Here is a 25,774-nt window from a genome sequence, read left to right as displayed (position 1 = left end):
CCAGGCCCTGACCAACAACAACAATTTATTTATATGCCACCCATCTGACTGGTTTGCCCCAGTCACTCTGGGCAGCTTGCAACAAATTAAAAACAATAAGCCCACTACCGTAAAACATCAAACACTGAAAACTTCCCTACAGATAGAAAGTCAGATAGTTGACATCTGGTGGGAGGGCGTTCCACAGGGCGGGCGTCACCACCGAAAAGGCCCTCTGCCTGGTTCCCTATGACCTCACTTCTCGCAGTGAGGGAACCGCTAGAAGGCCCTCGGAGCTGGACCTCAGTGTCCGGGCTGAACGGTGGGGGTGGAGACGCTCCTTCAGGTATACAGGGCCAAATTGAATCAATGGGGGGGCAGCCCTAATGCTTAATTGGGGTTTTAAATCCCCTTTAAAATTGCATATGGGAGGTGCCTTCCAGACTGCACTGCAGAGAGCAGGAACTGAATCCTCCGCTCACCAGATGTGAGGTGCTTGACTTGCTGCCAAGAAAGAGGTTCACCTACAGCGAGGAGGCGGGTTTTGGCGCACATCACTCTGCAGGCAGAACGTCCGCAGAGGAGAAACCCTACAAGATGCAGGCAGGTGTTGCAATGTCATCGTTTGAAAGAAGCATTCCCTGTCCTTTCTTATGGGGTGCTTCGTTTGGAACTTTGGAACTCCCTGCCTCTTGAGACCAAGCCTTCACTGCACATACCTGGGAATAAGTATAATTGAATCTAATAGGATTTAGGTCTATGCACATGTTGATATGTTACCTGCGTAGGCAACCCTACGCAGCAAAAATAGCACTGTCATTTTGCGTGAAGTTAAGTAGGCCGCATTTCATAGTTTCTCCACTTTCTTTCTTACCCTCTCACCAGACCCGCCACGGATTCCAGTGGGACCAGGAAGGCCAGGCTCCCCACTTGACCCCTTACGACCCTAAAAAAAATAACAATAAGGAGACAAAGGCATTTTACCATAAAGCAACGGAAGCAGGTCACCGGGTGGAATTGCTATGCTAGTTTCCCAGCAAGCAGTTTTTACTCAGAGGGTAAGGGGCGAGGACGTCAGCATGGTGCAAACGCACTGACGGAGCCAAGCCAGTGCTAGATTTTGAAGGGTGCTGGGAACTATAGCGTGGCAAGGGGTAAACTACAGTTCCCAGGATTCTCTGGGGGGAAGCCACATGCTTTAAAAGTATGAGGTGGGATTCAACATGGATGTTCCACAAGTGGAAAGATGTCCACTCTTGCAGTGGGACTTTCCATTCCTCCCTCTCCCACATGCCCCCTAAATCTGCTCTGGAGGATTGGGGGGAACCCAAAGCCGGTTTGGGGGCCATGGAGGGAAAGGGGAGGTGCCTCATTGTGCAAGTGGACCTCATTCCACTCATGCATGCCCCACATTGAATTCCACCCATGGTGCGTATGCAGCCTAAGTCTGTGGGGGCCCTTAATGGGTCAGAGCACTGACAGCTACCCCATCCTACTGACCCCTAACTCCAACCACACCTGGAAGGCACCCAAGACTAACAGGCCTTTGCCAGGGGTGAGGATGTTGTGCATGTGGCCTTGAGTGAAGCCAAAGGGTTGTATCCAACCAACTCCTACTCAGAGTAGACCCACTGAAAGCAATGGACCTAAGTTAGTTACGTATACTTATTGTTTAGTCGTGTCCGACTTTTCATGACCCCATGAGTAATAAGTCTACTCTCAGCAGGACTAGCATTGATTACCCCCCCCCCAACTGTTCTCATAAGATAGCTTCCCCAGTTGTGCCCCACTTATCTCTTGAAGTCCACGATGCAGAGAAAGTTCCTCAGCTGTGTGCTAAGTTGTTAGGGTTGCCAGACTCAATAATGGACAGGACTTCTGTGCCTTTAATTGCCCTGCTCTCTTTTGAGTCTGGAAACCTTAAAGAGAAACCAGCAGACCCTTTGTTTAATTTCCAAGCAAAGGGTCTGCTGGTTTCTCTCTGGGCGGCTTCCAACAAAATATTAAAATACAGAAATCCATCAAACATTAAAAGCTTCCCTAAACAGGGCTGCCTTGAGATGCCTTCTAAAGGTCTGGTAATTGTTATTCTCTTTGACCTCTGGTGGGAGGGCATTCCACAGAGTGGGTGCCACTACCGAGAAGGCCCTCTGCCTGGTTCCCTGTAACTTGGCTTCTCGTAGCGAGGGAACCACCAGAAGGCCCTCGGCGCTGGACCTCAGTGTCCGGGCAGAACGATGGGGGAGGAGACGCTCCTTCAGGTATACTGGGAGCAGGGCAATTAAGGAAAAAGAGAGCAGGGCAATTAAAGGCACAGAAGTCCTGTCCACTATTGAGTCTGGCAACCCTATAAGTTGTTGCTGTTGCTTAATGGACTTACCTGAAACCCTCTTACACCTGGTGCTCCCGTGGGGCCTTGCAAACCAATTGGTCCCTGGAAAGGAAAGAAATAGTATTTGTGGCATCATGACCACTTTGAGAAGCTCAGGGTGAGCAGAAATCTCCAGAGAGGGCTCTCCCACCCAGCTTGAAGATAAAATACCCTAGGAAGGGAGAAAAGGACAGGTCTTGAAGTTGCCCATCTGGGCAGAAGAAGGAGCAGCCAGAGTCGTCACTTGGTCATGGTCTTCCTTACAACAATGCTCTGACTTGGGAATCCTCGGCGGTAACCTGTATATCGAACAATCATTCTGATTTGCTCACACAGAGCTTACAGGGAGGTTAGATTATTATGGAGCATTTATGTTGTGAACAGCCCTAAGATCTGCAAATCAAGGGCAGTTTACAAATTTATTTATGGTGACAACGGGTAAAGAGCACACCCAAAGGGTTTTAACTAGACTAAAGCTTTGGAAGAAGAAAATCAATGAAATCTGTACCAACAATGATCAGAACTTTGCGCATGCAAGGTGAAAGGAAAGGAAAGTTTTTAATATGGATTATTTATATGGTTTGGTAAAGTGAAATTTGATTTTTTTTAAATGGGAAATAAAAGGAAGGGCAGGGATTGAAATGTGCACAGCCAATGGAAAATGATGATCTTAAGTAATAAATTGGCAAGTAGATAAAAATATGTTTTATAATGCAGCAAGAGAGGGAGAAGAAGGACACAAGTGTAAGAAAGGTGGGAGGTCAACTTTTAAATATTTATTAAATTTAATTTAATTTGGTGTGAATTTGTTTTTTTTAAAAAGCAATAAAAAAATAATTGGCAAATTTAATTTTAAAAAAAATGTTCTGATTTATTTCTGGAGAGTTTACACGACGACAAAGCCATCATCCTGAATTTACTTGTGTGGTGGTTACAAACTTTCCTATCAGCCATTCACTCATATCACACTTTTCAGTGTATTTCCTATCCACAAAAGGTTGCCGTCTTCCTTAAAAAATAAAATAAAAATGGATTTGTTGCCCCAGTGCGAAAGAATGCTTCAATCCATTGTGCAAACCTAAACCGATGTGTTTGAATTCCCCGCTGCAGAGCACTGTCAGGCTGGAGGCAACTTTGGAAGAGTCTGAGGAACAACATGGAAGAACAATACATACATTGAATCTGAGTATCTTTTCCGTCCTGAGTAGGAAACAATCCCAGCGCATTTTGAGACTTTCACAATCTTCAGATGGGATTCCATCACATACCAGCAATGAAGGTTGTGTAACTATAGTCAGTTGGGAGCTTTTGCACAACAAACCCGCTTCCCCAAAAGATCATAATTCTTGCAATAAGGAACGTGACGAAAAAAGTGCCTTGTGGATGACAATGCAGCAGTATCTACAAGTTGGAATAAATGCTCAGTAAAGAGCCAACATTGTTCAGTATGCCTTGCAAGTAAATCAGGATGAGTCCGCAATAAACAGGCAAGAGCCCTTAGGGCAGAACGTGCTTCTCATGCAACCATCACCACATACAGTTTTCCTGTTATTTTCTCGCAGTTCTCCAATTACCCTTTTATTCCTAATTATGAGTAAGGAGTATGGTTTTCCAGCTTATTTCCTTCCCCTTGGAAATGCCTTATTCTGCTGCTTGATGACTGGCCCAAGGCACTTGCAAGAAATCAGCTAAGATACCCTCTTTGCACATTTTTGATCACATAAAAGAAAAGAAAGAGATTTAAAACATACAAGCATACTGCCTGCTGTGAGTCAATTGCTAGAGCTCATTAGATGCAAAATGAAAACAAATATTTACCTTGAGCTGAAGACTCTGAATTAAAGTGGCTTCTTAATGCCATGATATTTTAAGAGGAAGGCAATTGGCAGGCGGATGATGAAAAGTTCACCATCCATTATCCTTTCTACTCTTAACTTAATTTTGGTAAGCACTGGGTAGGAATTAGAGTCACAGAGAGCACAGGACAGGTGTATTCTAGGACGAGAGGAGATGGCGGACTCCACCTCTCTGGAAGTTTAGCATGTGACTAAGATGGGGAGGAATGCTTTTAAACGGGATTACTGGTTACTTACAGAAGATCCCCTTGGACCAGGGTCGCCTCTCTCCCCGGGGATTCCACGATCGCCCTGAGAAAAATAACAGAAGGTCAAATGTGGTGCATTTGCAAACAATCCAGTCCCACTATTCAGAGCCATTGTTCTGCATCAGGGTGGGTGGCATCTATCTGCTGGTGGATCTCAGGGAGGTTTGCAATAGATCTACAAGGGTTCTGATCTCAAATGGTTGCAAAATTTTGCAGTGTGGCGCGTGTCCTGCTCAGGGTTCCAAGGAAAGCGGAATTCTCTATTCCACTCCTACTTCTCCTGTCCACACATGGTCTTCTGTCTTCCCTCCTGTCCCCCACCCCAGAAACCGTGAGTCAACCTTTCATTGAACACAGCCATTGCTGAGTTTTCTGCTTCCTTTCCCCCCTTTCGGTCCTTCCCCCAGATATTTTGTTGCACTCAGTAAGCCTCATGAGAACTGATAGCTCCCTCTCTCTCTCTTGTGTACGGGCAGAGCCATTTTGGACCGGCATCTGCAAAGCAGAGGGAATGAATGATGAGCTCGTCATCAACAGTGACGCAGAGCAACCTGGAAGGATGAGTGTTATCGACAAGCGTGGAGCATGCATGGATGAGATACGTACAGGTATACCTGGCTCTCCTGAAGGACCGGTTCCTCCCATCTCTCCTGGAACACCCTACCGGAGGACAGAGAATGAAAAGCTATCAGGGCGTTCCATTACGTCTGCATTTCCATTTGCAAAAGTTCGCCACCCAGTCAGATGGGGGATGGACGCTTCCCCCCCCCCACACACAGGCTACCTGTCAAATACAGGTGAGCAAAGCTGAGGAGATGCTGTGTTGGCATTGCCAACAGGTGGCGACCCAGGACAACCTTTGGTGGCAAAGAGCATCCTTCACAGAGTCAACGCCCCAGCTTAAAGCAACTCACAGAAGGGCGTTAAATAAAAGGCCTTACTTACCAGTTGACCCTTTTCTCCTTTAGTTCCAGGTTTTCCAGGTAGTCCCTGAAAGGGAGAGCGTCACCAATGTCAGAAAACATGGAAGCAACGGAGAATTAAATTCACCACTGAGTGTTCTAGAAAACAGGAAATGGTTGGCAGCTCTACCCAAGCTGCTGATGTGGTTGGACCTACATACACGACACTTCGAACTCCTTCGATGAATGTAATAAATACAGTATATAAATTATCCTCCCCTTGTCTGATTTTTTTTTCCTGTGGAAGAATACTCACAGGAAGTCCATTTGGCCCCTTTTCTCCAGGAACACCAAAGCGAGCGGCGTCACCCTGTAAAAAGCAAAATAATGTGGGTGTGCCGGTTGTTCAGGCTATTGGAGCATTAACATCACCAGAGAAATTGAAAAGAGGGTCCAGCAATTCAGCCCGTTGTACACTTCTGTAGACTATTGCCCTTTCTTTTTCTTTTGGGGTTCAGGGTTCATTTCAAGCCAAGAGAACCAACGCATTTACTTAATGACAGTAAACTGAAACCATGCAGTAGAAACACTGAATACAATCTTTGGGGAGGGGGGAAGTGGGTTTTTTAAGGCTGGTGGCAGCTGTGCAATGTGAACATTAGTTAGAGATAGGCGAATCTATTAACTTCTGTTTTTCATTTTCCCTTTCCTATGCTTCAAAAATATCCCCTCCCTCCCTCCCTCCCTCCCTCCCTTCCTTCCTTCCTTCCTTCCTTCCTTCCGATTTTAAATAATTTCCCCCCACAATAGAGTAAAATACAAGTGACTACAAAAAATATGAATCGTAAGTAAAATACTGAGTTTTTCATATATCCAACTTTACATGCAGTTCTCCACATTTCTGTATAAGCTTGCTTTTTTTTTTTAAAAAAAAAGAGTCTTCACAAAAATTCATCAGCATGTTTCTCCCAATATACACATCTTTAAATGTAAACACCCCCCCCCGCCCACTATGCACATTTTGGCAAAGCAACTGCATAATGCATTTTTGTACATGTTACTGAATCTTATTTCTACACCGGCAAAAAGGCAATGATGTCCTCCACTGCACCAGGGGGCAGAAGTCTAGTTCAAGGAGTGTGTGATGGCTCCGTGTGGCGCAAAGAGCCCAGATCTCTGGGGCGGTGGGGTGGGGTGGGAAGTTGCCCGGAAGCATAGGAGGAATAGCCAAGGGTTTTTCCACAGACGTCTGACTGGCCACTGTAAGAAAAGGAGGCTGGACTCAGTAGCCTTTGGGCCTGATCCGGCAAAGCAGTTCTTTATGCCTTGTATGCTGCTTTTCAACAGATTTTCTTCATGTCTTTTTGGGGGGGACACGTAGTTTAAGCATTTCCACCTTTGAATTGTTTAACATGGTTGCACGGAGATATACCTTTGTTTGCATTCAAACACATGACATGCAAGCATTGCGTAAAAAATAAGAATAACAACAAACACTCAGATAAGCATTTCCGAATAAATTGAATAAAGTGTTGCGTCGAAGTGTATATCTACACCAAAATCATTGCAATTGTTACAGATACAAAATAATGCATGGCAATGTGTATTGCTTAGAGTGGCAACCGTAAGTCAAAGGTATTTTGCATCGATAACAATTAGAACTTATAGGAATTTGCAGGAAGAGGGAAACATTAAACTATGTGCTTTGTGCATACTTTGACTGGGTTCATAAACAGGACTACAAACCTTCTCACCATCGAGTCCATGAGTCCCATCTCTCCCATCTTTTCCAGGCATGCCCTGAAATAGTGGAGGACACCATGTTTAAGGGGTGGGGGGAGAGGCGTGCAATTAAATAAACATCACAGATGCCCCTGTTCACCCAAGACCCTTAATTGTTTAGTTCTGCCTTTAAGTACAGTGCCCTCCCCCTCAGCAAAAATTACCAGTGTTATAAGAAAAAAACTGCTCCTTTTTCCCTTATGGGGTATCCAAGAGCCCATAATAGAATCCTTAAGTGGGTTCCCTATCAGTAGGAGAAAATAACAGAGGCCAACCAGAGAATATTGAGAAGCAGCTAGTAGGCCTGATCCTGTTGCAACAGGATCCCCCATTCCCCCCACGCAGGGAGGGAGGGAGGGAGAGGAACCCAGAACATTAGTGTGCAAGCTCTTATACAGTGGTGCCTCGCAAGACGTATTTAATTCGTTCTGCAAGTCAATTTGTTATGCGAAAAATCCGTCTTGCGAATCACGGTTTCCCATAGGAATGCATTGAGATTTCTTTTTTTGCCCATAGGAACGCATTAATTAAATTTCAGTGCATTCCTATGGGAAACCGTGATTTGCAAGATGAATTTTTCGCAAAACGGATTCGTCTTGCGAGTCATCATCAGATCGCAAGACGCATTCGTCTTGCGAAATATTCCTCTCGCAGGACATTCGTCTTGCAAGGTACCACTGTGTAGACTTTTGAAATTGCCTACCCTGTACCTCAAGACCACCCCCCAAAACATCATACATCACAGAAGGAGGGGGTCCCCAGCAGAAATTTGAGTGTGTTGCTTCTCTCCTGTCTGCCAGGATAATGAGAGACATAATTAGCGTCTCCTGTAACTGAGATGGCTTAGAGGTTTAGTTGATTACAGTGGTACCTCGTTTTGAGTCCGGGATCTGATCCGGAGCCCCGGACGCATGATGAAAAGGACGCACAACAAAGTGCCGCTCTGTGCATGCGCACGGAGCGGTTTGTGCTTCTGCGCATGCGCAAAGCGGGATTTAGCACTTCTGCGCATGCGGCAAACCCGGAAGTAATTTGTTCCGGTACTTCAAGGTTTGCCGCGGACGTTCGACGAAATGGACGTTCGACAAGGCAGACTCAAAACGAGGTACCACTGTAAGTGGCATGCAAATCCTGTTCAATAAAAGTAATAACCTGAGATTCAGCAGGTCATGCACATTCCATTGCTATGAACTTAGCATCAAAAATAGCTTCATGTTAACGACAAGAGCAAGACTTACAGGTTCTCCTAAGGGCCCAGCAGTTCCCGGAGTTCCTTTTGGTCCTGGTCTGCCCTAGGAGCAGAGAGCAAGAAACTCTTAACAAGCATTACTTGTGTCCAATGAAATATCACCAAAACATATGAACCTACCCGGGCCCTGAGATCATCCTCTGAGCCCCTCCTTCGTGTGCCTCCTCCGTGAGAGGTCAGGAGGGTGGCAACACAAGAACGGGGCCTTCCCTGCAGTGGCTCCCCGTCTGTGGAATGCTCTCCCCAGGGAAGTTTGCCTGGCACCTTCACTATACACCTTTAGGAGCCAGGCAAAAATGTTCCTTTTTAACCAGGCTTTGGTTGACCTGATCAACATCCCATACCCTTTTAAAATGTGGCTCTTTTTTGGGGGGGGGGGTGTTATTGGGTTATTGTTCCTATTTTGATTTTATATATTGTGATCTTTTCTGTGAACCGCACTGAGACCTCCGGGTATAGGGTGGTATATAAATTCAATAAATAAATAATAAAATAAACCAACAAAACAAAGAGGGGGTGAATGCCGAGGAGTCTGAAAGGAATCTTCCTTCAGAAGTCTTCCTTGCAGCGCTAGCAAAACTTAAGAGAATGCAGTGGAGCCTTAAAAGTTTTTGTCGTTCTCCGTCAGACACAACAGCCATTTCTCTTAGTAATTGTTCATTTGACGTTTTCACATATCTTGCCGTCCTATTTCTCTCTGCACTCCAGCACCTTTCATATATAGGCAGTGGAACAAACTCTTAATGGAACAGAAACGTAACATTAAGTAAAATAATACATACGTAGAAATAATATAGATAAAGATGATGGTGATATTAGTAAATATAGTAAGAAAATAGAAATGTACTTACAGCATCACCTTTGGGTCCCCGGAACCCCTGAGGCCCGCGATCTCCACGAGAACCCTGAAATTATAAATTGTCATTCTATTTTGCAATGGCCTGGGCCATTTTCACACATTAAGTTGGGTTAGCCATAAAGCCAACCGATATGCTCTGGAAACATGAAGTCTGGGGAGAAAGATGTATCTGCAAGCAAATATGTGTCTATTCAGGGAGAGACATGCTCTCTTGTCTTTCAAGATTTTGCATCCTTTTGTTTCATTCCTACTTTTCCAGTCTCGAATTGGTGACAACACCCCTGTGACCTCTACTTATGTAAAAACATCTTGTTGTTGTTGTTGTTTAGTCGTTTAGTCGTGTCCGACTCTTCGTGACCCCATGGACCATAGCACGCCAGGCACTCCTGTCTTCCACTGCCTCCCGTAGTTTGGTCAAACTCATGTTCGTAGCTTCGAGAACACTGTCCAACCATCTTGTCCTCTGTCGTCCCCTTCTCCTAGTGCCCTCAATCTTTCCCAACATCAGGGTCTTTTCCAAGGATTCTTCTCTTCTCATGAGGTGGCCAAAGTATTGGAGCCTCAGCTTCACGATCTGTCCTTCCAGGGAGCACTCAGGGCTGATTTCCTTAAGAATGGATAGGTTTGATCTTCTAGCAGTCCATGGGACTCTCAAGAGTCTCCTCCAGCACCATAATTCAAAAGCATCAATTCTTTGGCGATCAGCCTTCTTTATGGTCCAGCTCTCACTTCCATACATCACTACTGGGAAAACCATAGCTTTAACTATACGGACCTTTGTCGGCAAGGTGATGTCTCTGCTTTTTAAGATGCTGTCTAGGTTTGTCATTGCTTTTCTCCCAAGAAGCAGGCGTCTTTTAATTTCGTGACTGCTGTCACCATCTGCAGTGATCAAGGAGCCCAAGAAAGTAAAATCTCTCACTGCCTCCATTTCTTCCCCTTCTATTTGCCAGGAGGTGATGGGACCAGTGGCCATGATCTTGGTTTTTTTGATGTTGAGCTTCAGACCATATTTTGCGCTCTCCTCTTTCACCCTCATTAAAAGGTTCTTTAATTCCTCCTCACTTTCTGCCATCAAGGTTGTGTCATCTGCATATCTGAGGTTGTTGATATTTCTTCCGGCAATCTTAATTCCTGCTTGGGATTCATCTAGTCCAGCCTTTCGCATGATGAATTCTGCATATAAGTTAAATAAGCAGGGAGACAATATACAACCTTGTCGTACTCCTTTCCCAATTTTGAACCAATCCGTTGTTCCATATCCAGTTCTAACTGTAGCTTCTTGTCCCACATAGAGATTTCTCAGGAGACAGATGAGGTGATCAGGCACTCCCATTTCTTTAAGAACTTGCCATAGTTTGCTGTGGTCGACACAGTCAAAGGCTTTTGCATAGTCAATGAAGCAGAAGTAGACGTTTTTCTGGAACTCTCTAGCTTTCTCCATAATCCAGCGCATGTTTGCTATTTGGTCTCTGGTTCCTCTGCCCTTTCGAAATCCAGCTTGCACTTCTGGGAGTTCTCGGTCCACATACTGCCTAAGCCTGCCTTGTAGAATTTTAAGCATAACCTTGCTAGCGTGTGAAATGAGGGCAATTGTGCGGTAGTTGGAGCATTCTTTGGCACTGCCCTTCTTTGGAATTGGGATGTAGACTGATCTTCTCCAATCCTCTGGCCATTGCTGAGTTTTCCAAACTTGCTGGCATATTGGGTGTAGCACCTTAACAGCATCATCTTTTAAAATTTTAAATAGTTCAGCTGGAATATCATCACTTCCACTGGCCTTGTTATTAGCAGTGCTTTCTAAGGCCCATTTGACTTCACTCTCCAAGATGTCTGGCTCAAGGTCAGCAACCACACTACCTGGGGTGTACGAGACCTCCATATCTTTCTGGTATAATTCCTCTGTGTATTCTTGCCACCTCTTCTTGATGTCTTCTGCTTCTGTTAGGTCCTTACCACTTTTGTCCTTGATTATGGTAATCTTTGTACGAAATGTTCCTTTCATATCTCCAATTTTCTTGAACAGATCTCTGGTTTTCCCCATTCTATTGTTTTCCTCTATTTCTTTGCATTGCTCATTTAAGAAGACCCTCTTGTCTCTCCTTGCTGTTTTTTGGAAATCTGCATTCAGTTTCCTGTATCTTTCCCTATCTCCCTTGCATTTTGCTTGCCTCCTCTCCTCCGCTATTTGTAAGGCCTCGTTGGACAGCCATTTTGCTTTCTTGCATTTCCTTTTCCTTGGGATGGTTTTCGTTGCTGCCTCCTGTATAATGTTACGAGCCTCCATCCATAGTTCTTCAGGCACTCTGTCCACCAAATCTAAATCCTTAAACCTGTTCCTCACTTCCACTGTGTATTCATAAGGGATTTGATTCAGATTGTATCTTACTGGCCCAGTGGTTTTTCCTACTTTCTTCAGTTTAAGCTGGAATTTTGCTATAAGAAGCTGATGATCTGAGTTACAGTCAGCTCCAGGTCTTGTTTTTGCTGACTGTATAGAGCTTCTCCATCTTTGGCTGCAGAGAATATAATCAATCTGATTTCGATGCTGCCCATTTGGTGATATCCATGTGTAGAGTCGTCTCTTGTGTTGTTGGAAGAGAGTGTTTGTGATGACCAGCTTGTTCTCTTGACAGAACTCTATTAGCCTTTGCCCTGCTTCATTTTGAACTCCAAGGCCAAACTTGCCAGTTGTTCCTTTTATCTCTTGATTCCCTACTTTAGCATTCCAATCCCCTGTAATGAGAAGAACATCCTTCTTTGGTGTCATTTCTAGAAGGTGTTGTAGGTCTTCATAGAATTGGTCAATTTCACTTTCTTCAGCACCGGTAGTTGGTGCATAAACTTGGATTACTGTGATGTTAAAAGGTCTGCCTTGGATTCGTATCGAGATCATTCTGTCATTTTTGAGATTGCATCCCATCACAGCTTTTGCCACTCTTTTGTTGACTATGAGGGCCACTCCATTTCTTCCACAGGATTCTTGCCCACAGTAGTAGATATGATAGTCACCCGAACTGAATTCACCCATTCCCTTCCATTTTAGTTCACTGATGCCCAGCATGTCGATATTTATTCTTGTCATCTCATTTTTGACCACATCCAGCTTACCTCTATTCATGGTTCTTACATTCCAGGTTCCTATGCAATATTTTTCTTTACAGCATCGGACTTTCCTTTCGCTTCCAGGCATATCCGCAACTGAGCGTCCTTTCGGCTTTGGCCCAGCCACTTCATCAGCTCTGAATCTACTTGTACTTGTCCTCCGCTCTTCCTCAGTAGCATGTTGGACGCCTTCCGACCTGAGGGGCTCATCTTCCAGCGTCATAACTTTTATATGCCTGTTGTCTTTGTCCATGGAGTTTTCTTGGCAGGGATACTGGAGTGGCTTGCCAGTTCCTTCTCCAGGTGGATCACGTTTAGTCAAAACTCTCCACTATGACCTGTCCATCTTGGGTGGCCCTGCATGGCATAGCTCATAGCTTCTCTGAGTTATTCAAGCCCCTTCGCCACGACAAGGCATTGATCCATGAAGGGGAAAAACATCTTAAAAGGTTTTATCATAGAAAATGTCTTCTTCAGGACACCATTTTGAATCTTGTGCTTTAAAACATATATACTCACATTTTAAAAAAATTGATTTATTTTATGTGTCAAGTGCAGTTTATCTGCAGCATTCTTTGGCTACATTTTAAAAAAGGAATATTATGGAGTGGACCCCGGTTTTCATGCTGAAGAGTAGAGCCACTGAAATTTAAGTCTACTATTCCAACCATGAAGAGATTTGGCTCCAGCTCCCATATGCGCTATTAAATCATTTCCAAAAAAAGTGCCATATTTTCATTCATTCCTCCTGTTCCACTAGCAGATGTGGTTTTCAAAACTTTTCTTCCCCCTTCCTTTCATTTAGCAAAAATAAAGAACTGCTAAAGTTAAATTTATTCAAGTTGTATGATGAAGTTGAATTTATCTTTCTGTCTGAATAGTGTATGGTTTAGGTCAGGCATCCCCAAACTTCGGCCCTCCAGATGTTTTGGACTACAATTCCCATCTTCCCCGACCACTGGTCCTGTTAGCTAGGGATCATGGGAGTTGTAGGCCAAAACATCTGGAGGGCCGCAGTTTGGGGGTGCCTGGTTTAGGTTCACTATCCATTCTTGCTCAAAGTCTAAGGCCATGTTCAGATGACCATATATTGGCTTAATAATATGCAGAAAAAGTAAGGTACTGTATCTCCAATTAAAAATAGTTCCACATTTCAGCCAAACCAGGAAACTATGGTTACCAGCTTCTTTGGAACAAGCCAGGTTCCCTAAACCAAATTTTGAAGTATTTTTAGGATCTTGGCTTATTCTGAAACTGGAAACCATACTTTCTGAGTTTGGAGGAACCTGGAAATGATGGCTAATTGGAGACTTCAGCACTGTAGTCAGAGAAGAGCACATGTGCGCACAAAGAAGTCATGTTCATATCTTGACTTATTAAGCCAAAATAGGGGTGTCCCAAATAGAGCAGCATTATTTGTTGCTTGCTCTGCTGAGTTTTTCTTTCGAGTCCCCTTTTCTTGCAGTTCCCCCTTTTCTAGCTGTTCGTTTGCTAGAATTGCAAAGTTCTCAACGCTGCCTAGAGAGGGCATTGCCCTGTAAAAAAACAACAACCAAACACTCAAATCTACTCTGTATTTCAGAAAAATCTCTTCCCTCTTCGGGGGGAGGAGATGTTGTGGGCCCACGAGTCCTTCACGTGAGGGGGGAATGGCTAGCATTCCCCCCCAGCCCATTGGTTCCTTCCCTGCCGCGGCGTGCCCATGGCGCACCCAATCAGGATGCTCCTTGGGGGCGTGGCTCGCGCATTTAAGGGAGCGCGTGGCGGGGAAACGGCCTCTTTCTTCCGGACCTGACCTGCTTTTCCCACCCACCCACCCTCTTTTTAGGCAGGTTTGCTCTTGACGTTGCTGCGCACATTTATTGGTCACCAGCTGGGACCTGGTAGGATTTTTCCCACTCGGCAAATTGGCTCTGGCCTTGTGGTTTTTTTGCCTGCCGCGTATGCAAATCGTCACAACTTGGGGTTTTGGCGGTAGGCATTGGATTATCTCAAGAAGGTACAGGTGCGGGGGGGGGGAGGTTGCTGCCATCACCTCCCCCAAATGCAGAAGGGTACTCCCCTAAGGAGTCCGGGGCGTTGCCATGTCCGAAGCCGTGGTAGGTGAGGGCCTGAGGGCACGCCCCTAATGGTGGCCCCAGGATGAGTTCCTAGTTGATGTGCATCGCAGGACTCATCCAACGGTGGTTAACCCTTCACAGACTGCCAGCAGAGCGGGCTGGAGTCAGATATAGTCGGTTAGATCCAATGCCTATGCCAATACCCCTCTACAGTCGTAATCAATAAAGTTGTGGCCTTTCATGCCCATTAACCCTATACCTTGTGTCTTGTGTCTTTATTTTCGCGGGGAGGGCTCGGGGCATCGCCACACAAGTTGCTTGTCTGTTCTCTGTGCACCTTTTAAGATATTGTAACCATACTCTACACGACGGTTCCTGAGATCAAGGAGCAGGTTTTCATCTATGTTTGGATGCAACGGGGCGCCATCTTGAATCATAGCGGTGGGCTGAACTTTTCAAAACTGCGCTGATTTTAACCATTGGTTTCTAAGCTGCACAAGATTCTTTGTTTAGAATTCCCAAGCAACCCTAGGCGTGCAGTTGATAGTAAATAAATGAAGAGAAAATAGGCCCTTGATACATCTGGAGAAGCCTAGCAATATAAAAAGAGGCACATACCGCTTTTCCTGGGGGACCCGGAACACCAGGGGGTCCTCTGAAACCTATTGTTCCCTGAAAACAAGAAATGAACGTGGTCGGACCTTTGTCTAGAAGACAGACTTATCCTTAATAAGCAAATTGCTGTGAAAAAGGGCAAGAAAGCATACAGAACAAAGTACTTTTCATGCATTTTCTGACCTTCAGCAGGTTTGCATTTCTTAGTGCAGAAAGTATTGATCTGATGTGTAGAGATCTTTCCTATTCTAATTGATTCAAGAGGGTTCTGGAAGCTTCTCTGTGTGAAAGAAGCAAGCCGAAGCTTCTTGATTGTGTGGGTTATTCCTTCAAAGAAGCTGAGTACAGATGGTTTAAACTGGTTCTGTTATCTCTCCTGCAAGGTAGAGATAGTAGAGGCCAGAAGGAGCCTGGTTTTCACTCACTTTCACTTTCTGTCTCTCTTTTGTTCTAGTGTGATTCTCTACAAAGTATGCTTAGTGTTAAGGCTTAGTCTTACAAGTTAAGTTCTAAGTTTATTACGTCTACTGCAACTGGATTTCTTATGGACAGGGCAAATCTTGAATGTATTAGATTTGTGACCGTGATGCTCATTTGCCTTCAGTAGCAGTAAAGCTCTGCTGGATGAAATATTAATTGCCTCTGGTCTATTTTGGGGGAACCCTGCAACGTGCTTAGGTTTTTACTCTGCTAGCTATACATTGGAATCTCCACTGGATCAATATTGGGTAGACTTTCACTGACAGTTATCCCCTTTCAAGAATGCATCCCTTCCAGGCAAAGGCAACCCTTGAGGTGGGCATGGAGAGACCAAAGGCTGGAGAGAGGCACAGCCTGGTGAGAGAGCCAAGGGCCAAGCAGAGCATCCTGGGAGGGCTGCCTTTGCCTCCCGATCTTGAGGTTCCCCACCCCTGCTGTAAAAAAAAGCTAGTATTCTGCGAAGAATGAGATGCAGCTGCTTGCCAAAGGTAGCCTAGTTGCATCTGAGGCCAAAGAAAGGTCTGAAGTAGGGGAACCTTTTTCATGGACAATTTCCACTTTTACTTACACGTTACACAGAAGTTCTAGATTCAGGTAGGTAGCCGTGTTGGTCTGATGCAGTAGAAATATATAAAATAAAATAAAATAAATTGTCCTGTAGCACCTTTGAGACCAACTAAGTTTGTTCTTGGTATGAGCTTTCGTGTGCATGCACACGAAAGCTCATACCAAGAACAAACTTAGTTGGTCTCAAAGGTGCTACAGGACAATTTATTTTATTTTATTTTATTTTAAGTTACACAGAAGTGTTGGATTTGAGAACAGCCCTCTTTGGTGCAAGGGTCTGAGAACAGTCAAAAGGAAAGGCAGCCAAACTTACCCTGTCTCCAACAGGACCTACAGGGCCAATCAGGCCTCTTAATCCTCGTGGTCCCTAGGAAAGAAAAGTATCTGTTGATATATTTAGAAAATTCAGGATTAAATGAAATTCTGGAAGTGGCATGCAGGCCAAGGTGTTGTTTGGTGGGAAAAGACTGAAATCATGGTCTGGGGCTCTTTTTATGAGCTGGGCAGTACCAGTGAACTATGCCCAGAGCATTTGGAGTAAAAAAAACAGTGGAGTGAAAGGCCTGTGTCTTAAAAACAACATGGAATAAAAGATTTGCCTCTTGCAGGATAACAGATATATGGACTTTGTTAAATAAGATAGTGAGTCATACACCAGTGGCTGATGGAGAAGATAAGGACGGTTAAGATCGGAACTATGAAAGTGGAAACCAACAAGGAAGAAAAGCAGAAAACGAATGAAGGACATTATCTCTCGATATCCAGAATGTGGGAAGCCCCCTTTTGAATTTCTTTTGAATTTGGAATGTTTAATTGGCTGTATTTTTTGTATTATGATTTGGTATGATTGGAATTGATTTGTCATTAATTGGAAGTTTTTTTAATTGAAAAGGAATAAAAATTATTTAAAAATTAAATAAAAATGGTGGCCTATTTTACCTGCAAGCCAACAGTTCCTGGAGGTCCTGCAGGACCGGGGGGCCCTGGCGAACCCTGAAAGAAGAGAACAAGAAATGAATGATGCAAAGTGTGTTGACAAGGCCTGCAAAACCCCCTCCTGTGGTTTCCAGCAACAGGTATTTGCAAGCATTGCTCCCTTCGACGGTGGAGGTGGAGCGCTCCTCCATGAAATTGTCTAATCCATTCAAGTTGGCGGCCATCACAGCTTCCTACGGGAGCAAGCATCCAAAGAGGGACCTTCTCACACCTAAAACACAGTGGCCTTTCCACTGCCACACACTTCCCTTCGTGCAATCCATCTCTTTCCCAAGAAACACACTCCGACTTTGCTCCTGTATCCCACCATTTCTATGGAATGGGGAAGGAAGTTTTCCCACCGCTGGATTGGGATACTCTGCGTCGTCGTCCCCCAATACAATTGCCACCCACCCCAATTGCGCCTTAACCTTAACATGGTGGAATCATGTGTCCCAAATAGCATTGCTGTATACACATTGGCTACCAGTTCAAGCCTCCATCTAACCCTTGCCAACATCAGGATTGCTGTAGAAATTCTCTTGCAACCCAGACAGTGGTCTCATTACTGGACAGGAGTATCTTTGAGGAACAAGAACAGTCATCCAACGACCTGTAATATACTCACACTCCAGAAAGTTTACTAGAGACGGACAGATCTGTCCATTTAAGTTTCTTTCAGTTTTTCATTTTCCATTCTCCATATTCAGGTTTCTCCACAATTTTGCCTAATAGACATGTTTCTGTAACATATAATACACTTTCATGTGCTGCTTGCATTGATATAGGCATTTACATGCACACTTTACAGTAATGCAAAATTCGTATGCATCATTTGGATTGGACACATTGATTGGCTGGAGAACTGGATTGTTAAATTTGGTGAAGTGCAAATGTGAAAAGGTGCCGATATTTCAGTGCACATATTATTGTTTCAAGAATTAAGTAGGTTAACTTTCAAATGCAAACTGGATTTAATTTCTCTCGTATCCCTACTCAGCCCGCACAGCGTTACTCAGTACAGCTCATGCTTTGGGCTTCTAACACCTGAACAGGGGGGATAATAGCATTGGCAGCCTTGCCCTCTAAAACTCTGCCTACACTGACTCATTGTTTTTATAATTTGGCATGAACTAGCCCTGTGTTGTTGAAGTGTGTCTTTCAGGGATGAATATTTCAACTGCCCTGGGATTCCCACATTCTCTACCCTCTCCTCTTCTTGGACTCAGCTACACTTGTCAATTATAACATTATAAATGCGTTATAAAAATGTCACACCAGATCGCGGTTTGGAGCAGAAATCTGAAGTCAACGATAATTTCCATTGTGAGCTTTTATAGCGTTTCTTTTCATAGCGGTTTTCTTTTTTATAGCTGTCTAGATCCGGCCCTTGACCGAACACTCTACATAGAAATATGCAACAATGCCTAACATCCAAGGCTGGGCATGGAACCTGATATAAAACAGCAATATATTTTCTTAATTCATTCATCTCCCATCCTTTAAGTCTACTCCTCACAACCCTGTTGATTCCAATCTATTCTGGCTGATCGACAGCCCAAATTCCTTGAAGTTTTCGCTGGAAACAAAACTGACGCTTAAGAAAAAAGGTGTGTTTGTGTTACCTTCTCGCCATCTTTGCCGACTTCTCCAGGCTCGCCTTTATAACCCGTATGCCCCTAAAAATAAAACCAGACTAATCAGTATCCTATTACTGTAGACATGTAGTTTATTTGGGTCAAAAAGGTGCACACACAGCTTTTAGAAAACCAAACTGTATTCAGTATATTGATGAGAAACGTTTCAGGGAGTAATAGTGAGTATATACATGTTATGTCAGGGAACCAGGCAGCAATAAATCACACAGGCTAAGCAGTGGGGGAGTAAGCCACTCGGGCGCCTGGGGTGGCGCACCCAGGGGTGGGGCATGCTGCCCATAGGGGTGGGGCCCACCATGGGGCCTCCGGAGTCTGCCTGCCTCCTCCCACTCAGCCGCCAGGGACACTTTTCAACTTCAATGGATTTTGTCAGGGGACTGATTTGTAAATCCAGGGAAACGGGGACGTCTGGTAGCCTTACTATAGCTGCCTAAGTCTCCTCCTCCTCTGGGCCCTTCCCAAGCAATCAGAGACTATGCTGGTGTGGCTGTTTCTGCTCCTCCCTTTTCATACCTCTCCTGATCCTGGGAGACCAGGGAGGAGGGGAGCTTGTTGCAGCAGGAGGGGGAGACTCCCTGGCTTCTTCACCAGCCTGACTCATCTCTGCCTCTTGGCCTCCCTCCTTTCCTGCTTCTGCCTCTGCTTCTGGACTTCTCTCTGCTACAGACTCTCCCAGCTCACTAAGCCCTGCTGCCTCTTCAGCTTCCAACACCTCCTCCTCCCCCCAGTCTGCTCCCTTTTCTCCCTCTGACCACTCACCATCGTCCCACCACCAATTCCCGAGCTTTGAGCCTTCATCCCTTGGGGGTTCCCCAGATGGTGCCTCCCCCCCATCCCTCTGTGTCCAGCCAGTCCGTGATATCTCGGCATGCCACGAAAACACTTTTATTTTTCAGCAAGTATTTCTGGAGCATTAATTATATCCAGTTGCTTATGAGATATTCTGCTGTTCATTTTGCATTTTGTTCTGTTCTAAACCGCTTAGAAATTTATGGTTACATGCAATTCATGTATAATTTAAATTAGTGAATTAATCATTTCTGCACAGATACAGTCTGTACAAACCCACGGGGGTGGGGTGGGGCCGGGACCCAGTGCTTGGCAAACAGATAATTGGGTCCCTCTACCTGGGTGTTGTCCACACACTGACTAGCACAGACTCTCCAGGGTTTCAGACATTCCAAAACTGGAGATGCCAGGAATTCAATCTGGGATCTTCTGCATGTGAAACAGATGCTCTGCCACTGAGCTATGGCCCTTTCTCAACAAAAGCTTGCCCCGCCTTTTTCTCAAAACCTCCACACAAGGAGACTCCACAGGGCAGAATTCAATGTTACACTAAGGTGATCATTTCATCAGTATTGCTTGCTGGACAGAACAATCTCCCATCTCCTCCTCTGGACAAGTTCCAGCTTGTCTGTATCCTTCTTGAACTGTGGTGCCCAGAACTGGACACAGTACTCCAGGTGAGGTCTGACCAGAGCAGAATACAGTGGTACTATTACTTCCCTTGATCTAGATGCTATACTCCTATTGATGCAGCCCAGAATTGCATTGGCTTTTTTAGCTGCTGCATTTTTAGTTATGCAGCCTGTATTTCTCTCTACATTACGCCAGGCGAGAGCTACTCTAAGTTACTCTAAGTTCACAAAAGAGAGTTCATCACCTTGAATCCTGGTATCCCTGGTGGTCCTGGGGGGCCAGGTGGACAGACAGTTGGACACTGTACACAAAACAAATGGGAAATATAATATAAATATAACACACAACCAGATTCAACCAAAACAAAAATAATTAATCCACGAGGGGAGAAGGCAGCAATATCAACAAACCTGGAAATTTCTGTTACTGTACTGTGTTTCATGGACAATATTCAACTCTAGATCGCTGATGGTTAAGGGAAATTCAGGATTTGGTGAAACTGGTTAAGCAAATTGCCTTTCACAACATTTCAGCAATTTGTTGTTGTCTTTTAAATAAAAACAACAACAAGTCTGCATTTCTTTGTTACGAGAGTCACAATGCATCAAATAGCAGTTTTGCACAATGTGTGTGTGGGGGGGGCCCGCCAATACACAACACTGACCCACCGGAAAGCAATATTTCTCCTCCTCTTTCCCGAAGCTCAATGCAAACGAGCCTGGCGGCCGCCAATAAACAGCACTAGCCCGCCGGAAAGCAATATTTGGCAAGTGTTTCTTACAGTCATAATTATAATATAGGGCGGCACAGAGTTAAATTTTTTTAACTTTTTTAATGGTGGTGTGCCTCGTGATTTTTTTCACGGAACAAGTGTGCTGTGGCCCAAAAAAGGTTGAGAAACACTGCACTAGGAGAAGGGGACGACAGAGGACGAGATGGTTGGACAGTGTTCTCGAAGCTACGAACATGAGTTTGACCAAACTGCGGGAGGCAGTGGAAGACAGGAGTGTCTGGCGTGCTCTGGTCCATGGGGACACGAAGAGTCGGACACGACTAAACGACTAAACAACAACAACATATATACAATGGACGAATAAAGTGTAAGGAACTTTACAAAAGCAGGAGAAAGGCTATGCCATGCCTCTAGCTGTAAAATGAGTCAAAGGCAGAGGTTTCCTGCAAGGAAACGCTGTGGTGGCTGTTTCTGAGCAACAGGGATTTGCTCTTCCCAGGAAACACTGGGAAATGCAGTTCTGTAATAGTAGTAGTAGTAGTAGTAGTAGTAGTAGTAATAATAATAATAATAGATGGATGATTATTAAATCCTACACTAACTCACTATGGTTTCTAAGAAGAGTAGCTTGGGGCAGTTTTGGCCAGCCTGGTGTCCGTCAGATGTGTTGGACTACAACTCCCATCAGCCCCTGCCAGCTGCAGCCCAACACATCTGGAGACTGGAGGGCACCATGTTGGTGAAGCCTTGCTTCCTGGGATATCTCAAAAAGCAAAGTCCTCTCCCCTCCGCCTCCCACCCCCAGGCATGGTCTTCTTCAGCCTCAACTTATCTTAGTTCAGAGTCAGTGGAAATTGGGAGAGAGATGTTAATGGTAGTTGCTCTACAAATCCACAGGACTTGAAGCAAGATATTTTCCTTGGTATTTCCCTCCTTCAAAAAGAAAAAGAAAAAGGGGCATTTCACAGCAAGGCTATAATTTTCTATTAGCTTCTATAGGATGCTCTTTTGAAAATGGAAAAGGGGGGGTGGGGAACGTTGTCATTTCCCATCCAACCTTTAAAAAGGTTTTTCCAATAAGGCGGTTCAAGAAAATTACTAGCTTCTCCTTGAGGACTCCAATTAGAAAACGAAGGGAACTGTCATAACAACAGATGGGGATGTTGCTTTGCCGATTCGTGTTAATGTCATGTTTGTTTCAATGCAAAGAATCAAGACTCCGTGGTGTGTGCTCAGAATCCACAGAACAAACAGTTGCCCTGCCCATGGGAACAAGGTGCTGTTGTCAACCGCGGACCAAATTTGACCATTCCTATTTCAAAGGGACCCAGGTGGCGCTGTGGGTTAAACCACAGAGTCTAGGGCTTGCTGATCAGAAGGTCGGTGGTTCGAATCCCTGCAACGGGGTGAGCTCCCGTTGCTCGGTCCCTGCTCCTGCCCACCTAGCAGTTCGAAAGCACATCAAAATGCAAGTAGATAAATAGGGACCGCTCCGGCAGGAAGGTAAACACTGTTTCAGTGTGCTGCTTTGGTTCGCCAGAAGCAGCTTTGTCATGCTGGCCACACGACCCGGAAGCTGTCTGCGGACAAACGCTGGCTCCCTCGGCCTATAGACCGAGATGAGCGCCGCAACCCCAGAGTCGGACACGACTGGACCTGATGGCCCCTTTACCATTTACCTTATTTCAAAGGCAGGAATAAAAGCAATGATTTAAACCAAGAGGAAGAAGATGCACATGATTTGATGAAGCCGTCGGCACCAGTTGTGCAAAACCAGTGCTCACCACCAGGGCATTCTTTGTATATTTATTTATATGCCACTACATCACAAGTATTTGTCAAAGCTGTTTACAACAGTTAAAATAAGGTAAAAGAAAAAAGAGAAAAGAACACGCAATAAAAGTGCAAGGACTCTTAATTGCCTGCTTGGAGAAACAGAAAAGTTTTCTGCAGGCATTTAAAAGTTGGCACCACTCGATTGTGTTTTTTACCATTAGGGATTGTAAACAAACAAACCTACCCTGAAAGCCATTTCCAAAGAGAATAAAGCAGAATTATCAGTAAAAACCAGCAAAGGCAGATCTTTAAAACATTCAAAATGTTTTTAGCAGGCGCCAAAAGAGTACAGTGAATGAGTCTGCCTGGTGTTTACAGGCAGGGAGTTCCAGAGTGCAAATTCTGTCACACTAAAAGATATATACAGCTTAAGCATTTGTGCAGTTGGACAATAACTCAAAACAGTTTAATAGGTTTGTAAAAGGAAGCAGTACCTGAAGGTCTCCATTGCCGTCGGGGATTACTCCAGGAATACCCTGCAACAAAGAGTGTGGGGTTTTAAATATGTCGCCAACACATGCCAAGGGTAACAAAGAATATATTTGAATTCAGACAGGCTGCAAGCCACTTTTATTGTCTTCCGTATGAGTGTCTAATCAGTTCTGAACAATTTTTTTTTAATTGGGAAAATTCAAGAGCTGGAAATAATCAAAACAGCATTTTATTTATTTATATCATGCCTTTCTCCCAGTTGGGAGTGTGTGTGTGTGTGTGTGTGTGTGTGTGTTTGTGCTGAGAGCCATTTTGGGTCCCAACTGGGAGAAAGGCATGATATATATACAGCACTAAAAACCCTAAAATGATGGGAAAGGGAAAGGAAACAATATCTAACACCCATCCTCAGAAGACCTTCACAACAGCCAGTTGGTGGCCAAAGGCTTGTTTGAACTAAACTGCCAGTGAAAAAAGGCAGAGAGGGAGCTAATCTAGCCTTCCATGGGAGGGATTTCCACAATTTTGGAGCAGCCACCAAGAAGGCCCTCCCTCAGGTCCTCACCAAACGTACCTGTGGATTAGGACCGAGCGATATATGGTTTTCAACACTGTGATGTATCACCAGCTAAACATCACAATATACTGATATATCACAACGTCTGAAATAAGGATGGAGCTTGGTAGAGGCGATGGCTGGCTTCACAGTTTCCCCCACATTGTGATTTTTTGCATAGCACACACACACACACGATTCATGATATATTGCCAGGTCAAAAATTATGAAACCAGTATCACCATATGGACTTCAAGCCGGTTTTGGACAATATATCAATATATCATCCAGCCCTACCATGGAGGTGGCAGGACTGAGAGAATGGTATCCGCAGAAGATCTCAAAGCCTGGGACCCAAGCTGTAAGGGCTTTGTAGGTCATAACCATCTCTCAGAATTGTGACCAGACTCATAGTCTGTGCAGCTGTTGCTAACCAAGTATTTCTGTTCTCCCTGTAACCAGAGAACTTGCCTCTGCAGCCTTGACCCACTGAAATTTCCAATCGTTTTCCGAAGGAAGCCCCACAGTCAACTCATCTGAAGTCAGTCTATGCACACTAGACCTTACTATGCTGCAAGAAAAAAATAACCTCAGAATGGCTCTAAGAGACGAGTCGCATGCTACGAGGGGTGCTTGACTTTTCAAATAAGTACTGTGTTTTCCCATGTATAACATCGTCTGTCCCCTCGCCGACAGAAGTCGCCAATCGCCCGCCCAATTGCCACAGCCACAGCCAATCAGCGCTTGCCGCAGCCACCAATAACACACCCAATAGCTGCTGACAGTCGCCGGCTTGCAGCAGGAACCAATCAAACGTGTGTCATCCCCCCAGCACCATCCATGTATAAGACGGCCCCCACTTTTTAGCATAACTTTTAAAGAAAAAGACCTAGTCTTATAGACAGAAAAGTACGGTGCTTTTTCACCTCGCCCAAAGCACTGGGCAATCTGTGTCTCCATTCTATTACTGCATTAGTATTCACTGAACAGCACTAATGTGTATTGAAGTGCATTACAATTTTTCATCGGCTGTTAGCAGCAAAAGCTATCGCTTTCCTGAAAATAATGCTATTGCTAAAGAACTGGCATCTCTTGTGGGTTCCCCGAAAGGATATAGTGATGGGTAGCTGAGCTGGCAATTCTCCCCAAGTGTAATAGTATGGTCTGGAAAAAAAAACTTACTGGTGGTCCTGGAGGTCCCGGTGGTCCAGCAAAACCAGGAAGTCCAGCTGGCCCCTAAACAGAATGAGAAATAGCAAAGGTTTCAATGCAGGTGCAGCCTATTTATATTTGGGGAGAAATAATTTCCAGCTTCAGCCAATGCAGATCTGGGAGAAGATTTTGAAGAATTGGAGGTTAGACATAAGGCACCCCAAATGCAAGCCACAAACTGGGTCCCCCAGGGTTCCAAAATGTGCTGAGTGCCTCCGCAGATATAAAAATCTCCCCACAAGTCTTCCACAATTTGGAAAGTGATGAAAAAAAGAGATAAAGGGGGCAGAGCTAGCATGTTCATCCACACTATGCCCCCTGACATTTTTGCCATCTCCAACTAATGCATCCCAGTAGCGCAAGGATGTCTACTTGCACAACGGGAATTTATTCCTCCTCCTCCTCCTCCTCCTCCTCCTCCTCCTCCTCCTCCTCCTCCTCCTCCTCCCAAAGTGTTCCCCCACATGCTCCCCAAATCTGCTCCAGAGGGTTGGGGGAGACCCCATAACAGATTTAGCGGGGGGAGGGGGCGAAATCCTGTTGCACCATCAGAAATCCTTGCACTGATATGTTTTGCTTGGTTATAATTTTGCACACATCCCCCTATTAGATTATCTGAATGAAGATCTCACTCCATTCTGTGTCTGTTTACTCAAGCACACTGATGCTCCATAGTACAAAAAGAGCCACTTATGCAGTGGCAATGTTGCCGGGGACTTAACATTTGCTCTCCGGGCTTTTCTGATGCAGCAGCTTCGCACAGCCAATCCCAACAATTCGGGCAGGCAAACAGTTTGACACCCCCGCTGTGATTGTTATGTGAGGCCAAACCCATCCAGCGAGGCGAAAGCCCAGCCTGGCTGGGAAAGGATCACAT

General features: G+C 44.8%; 1 protein-coding gene across 1 annotated transcript in view; it reads right to left on the bottom strand.

Annotated features, from left to right (window-relative positions):
- COL9A3 (collagen type IX alpha 3 chain) overlaps positions 1 to 25,774 on the bottom strand; it is a 57,419-nt gene that overhangs the window by 11,443 nt on the left and 20,202 nt on the right. Inside the window, exons 8-23 of the mRNA XM_088674722.1 lie at positions 24,868 to 24,921; positions 23,132 to 23,173; positions 20,373 to 20,429; positions 18,674 to 18,727; positions 17,013 to 17,066; positions 16,387 to 16,440; positions 15,030 to 15,083; positions 9,239 to 9,292; positions 8,377 to 8,430; positions 7,103 to 7,156; positions 5,673 to 5,726; positions 5,400 to 5,444; positions 5,061 to 5,114; positions 4,444 to 4,497; positions 2,360 to 2,413; positions 854 to 925 (exon numbers count right to left, since the gene is read on the bottom strand). Coding sequence (XP_088530848.1) covers positions 854 to 925; positions 2,360 to 2,413; positions 4,444 to 4,497; positions 5,061 to 5,114; positions 5,400 to 5,444; positions 5,673 to 5,726; positions 7,103 to 7,153 — 384 coding nt within the window. The 5' untranslated portion in view covers positions 7,154 to 7,156; positions 8,377 to 8,430; positions 9,239 to 9,292; ... (5 more) ...; positions 23,132 to 23,173; positions 24,868 to 24,921. The remainder of the gene's footprint in view (positions 1 to 853; positions 926 to 2,359; positions 2,414 to 4,443; positions 4,498 to 5,060; positions 5,115 to 5,399; positions 5,445 to 5,672; positions 5,727 to 7,102; positions 7,157 to 8,376; positions 8,431 to 9,238; positions 9,293 to 15,029; positions 15,084 to 16,386; positions 16,441 to 17,012; positions 17,067 to 18,673; positions 18,728 to 20,372; positions 20,430 to 23,131; positions 23,174 to 24,867; positions 24,922 to 25,774) is intronic.

This window comes from Zootoca vivipara, chromosome 7 (genome assembly GCF_965207765.1).
Source record: "Zootoca vivipara chromosome 7, rZooViv2.hap1.1, whole genome shotgun sequence".
NCBI lineage: Eukaryota > Metazoa > Chordata > Lepidosauria > Squamata > Lacertidae > Zootoca > Zootoca vivipara.
Note: the sequence above shows the minus strand (reverse complement) of the source record. Positions and strands in the feature narration are given on the sequence as shown.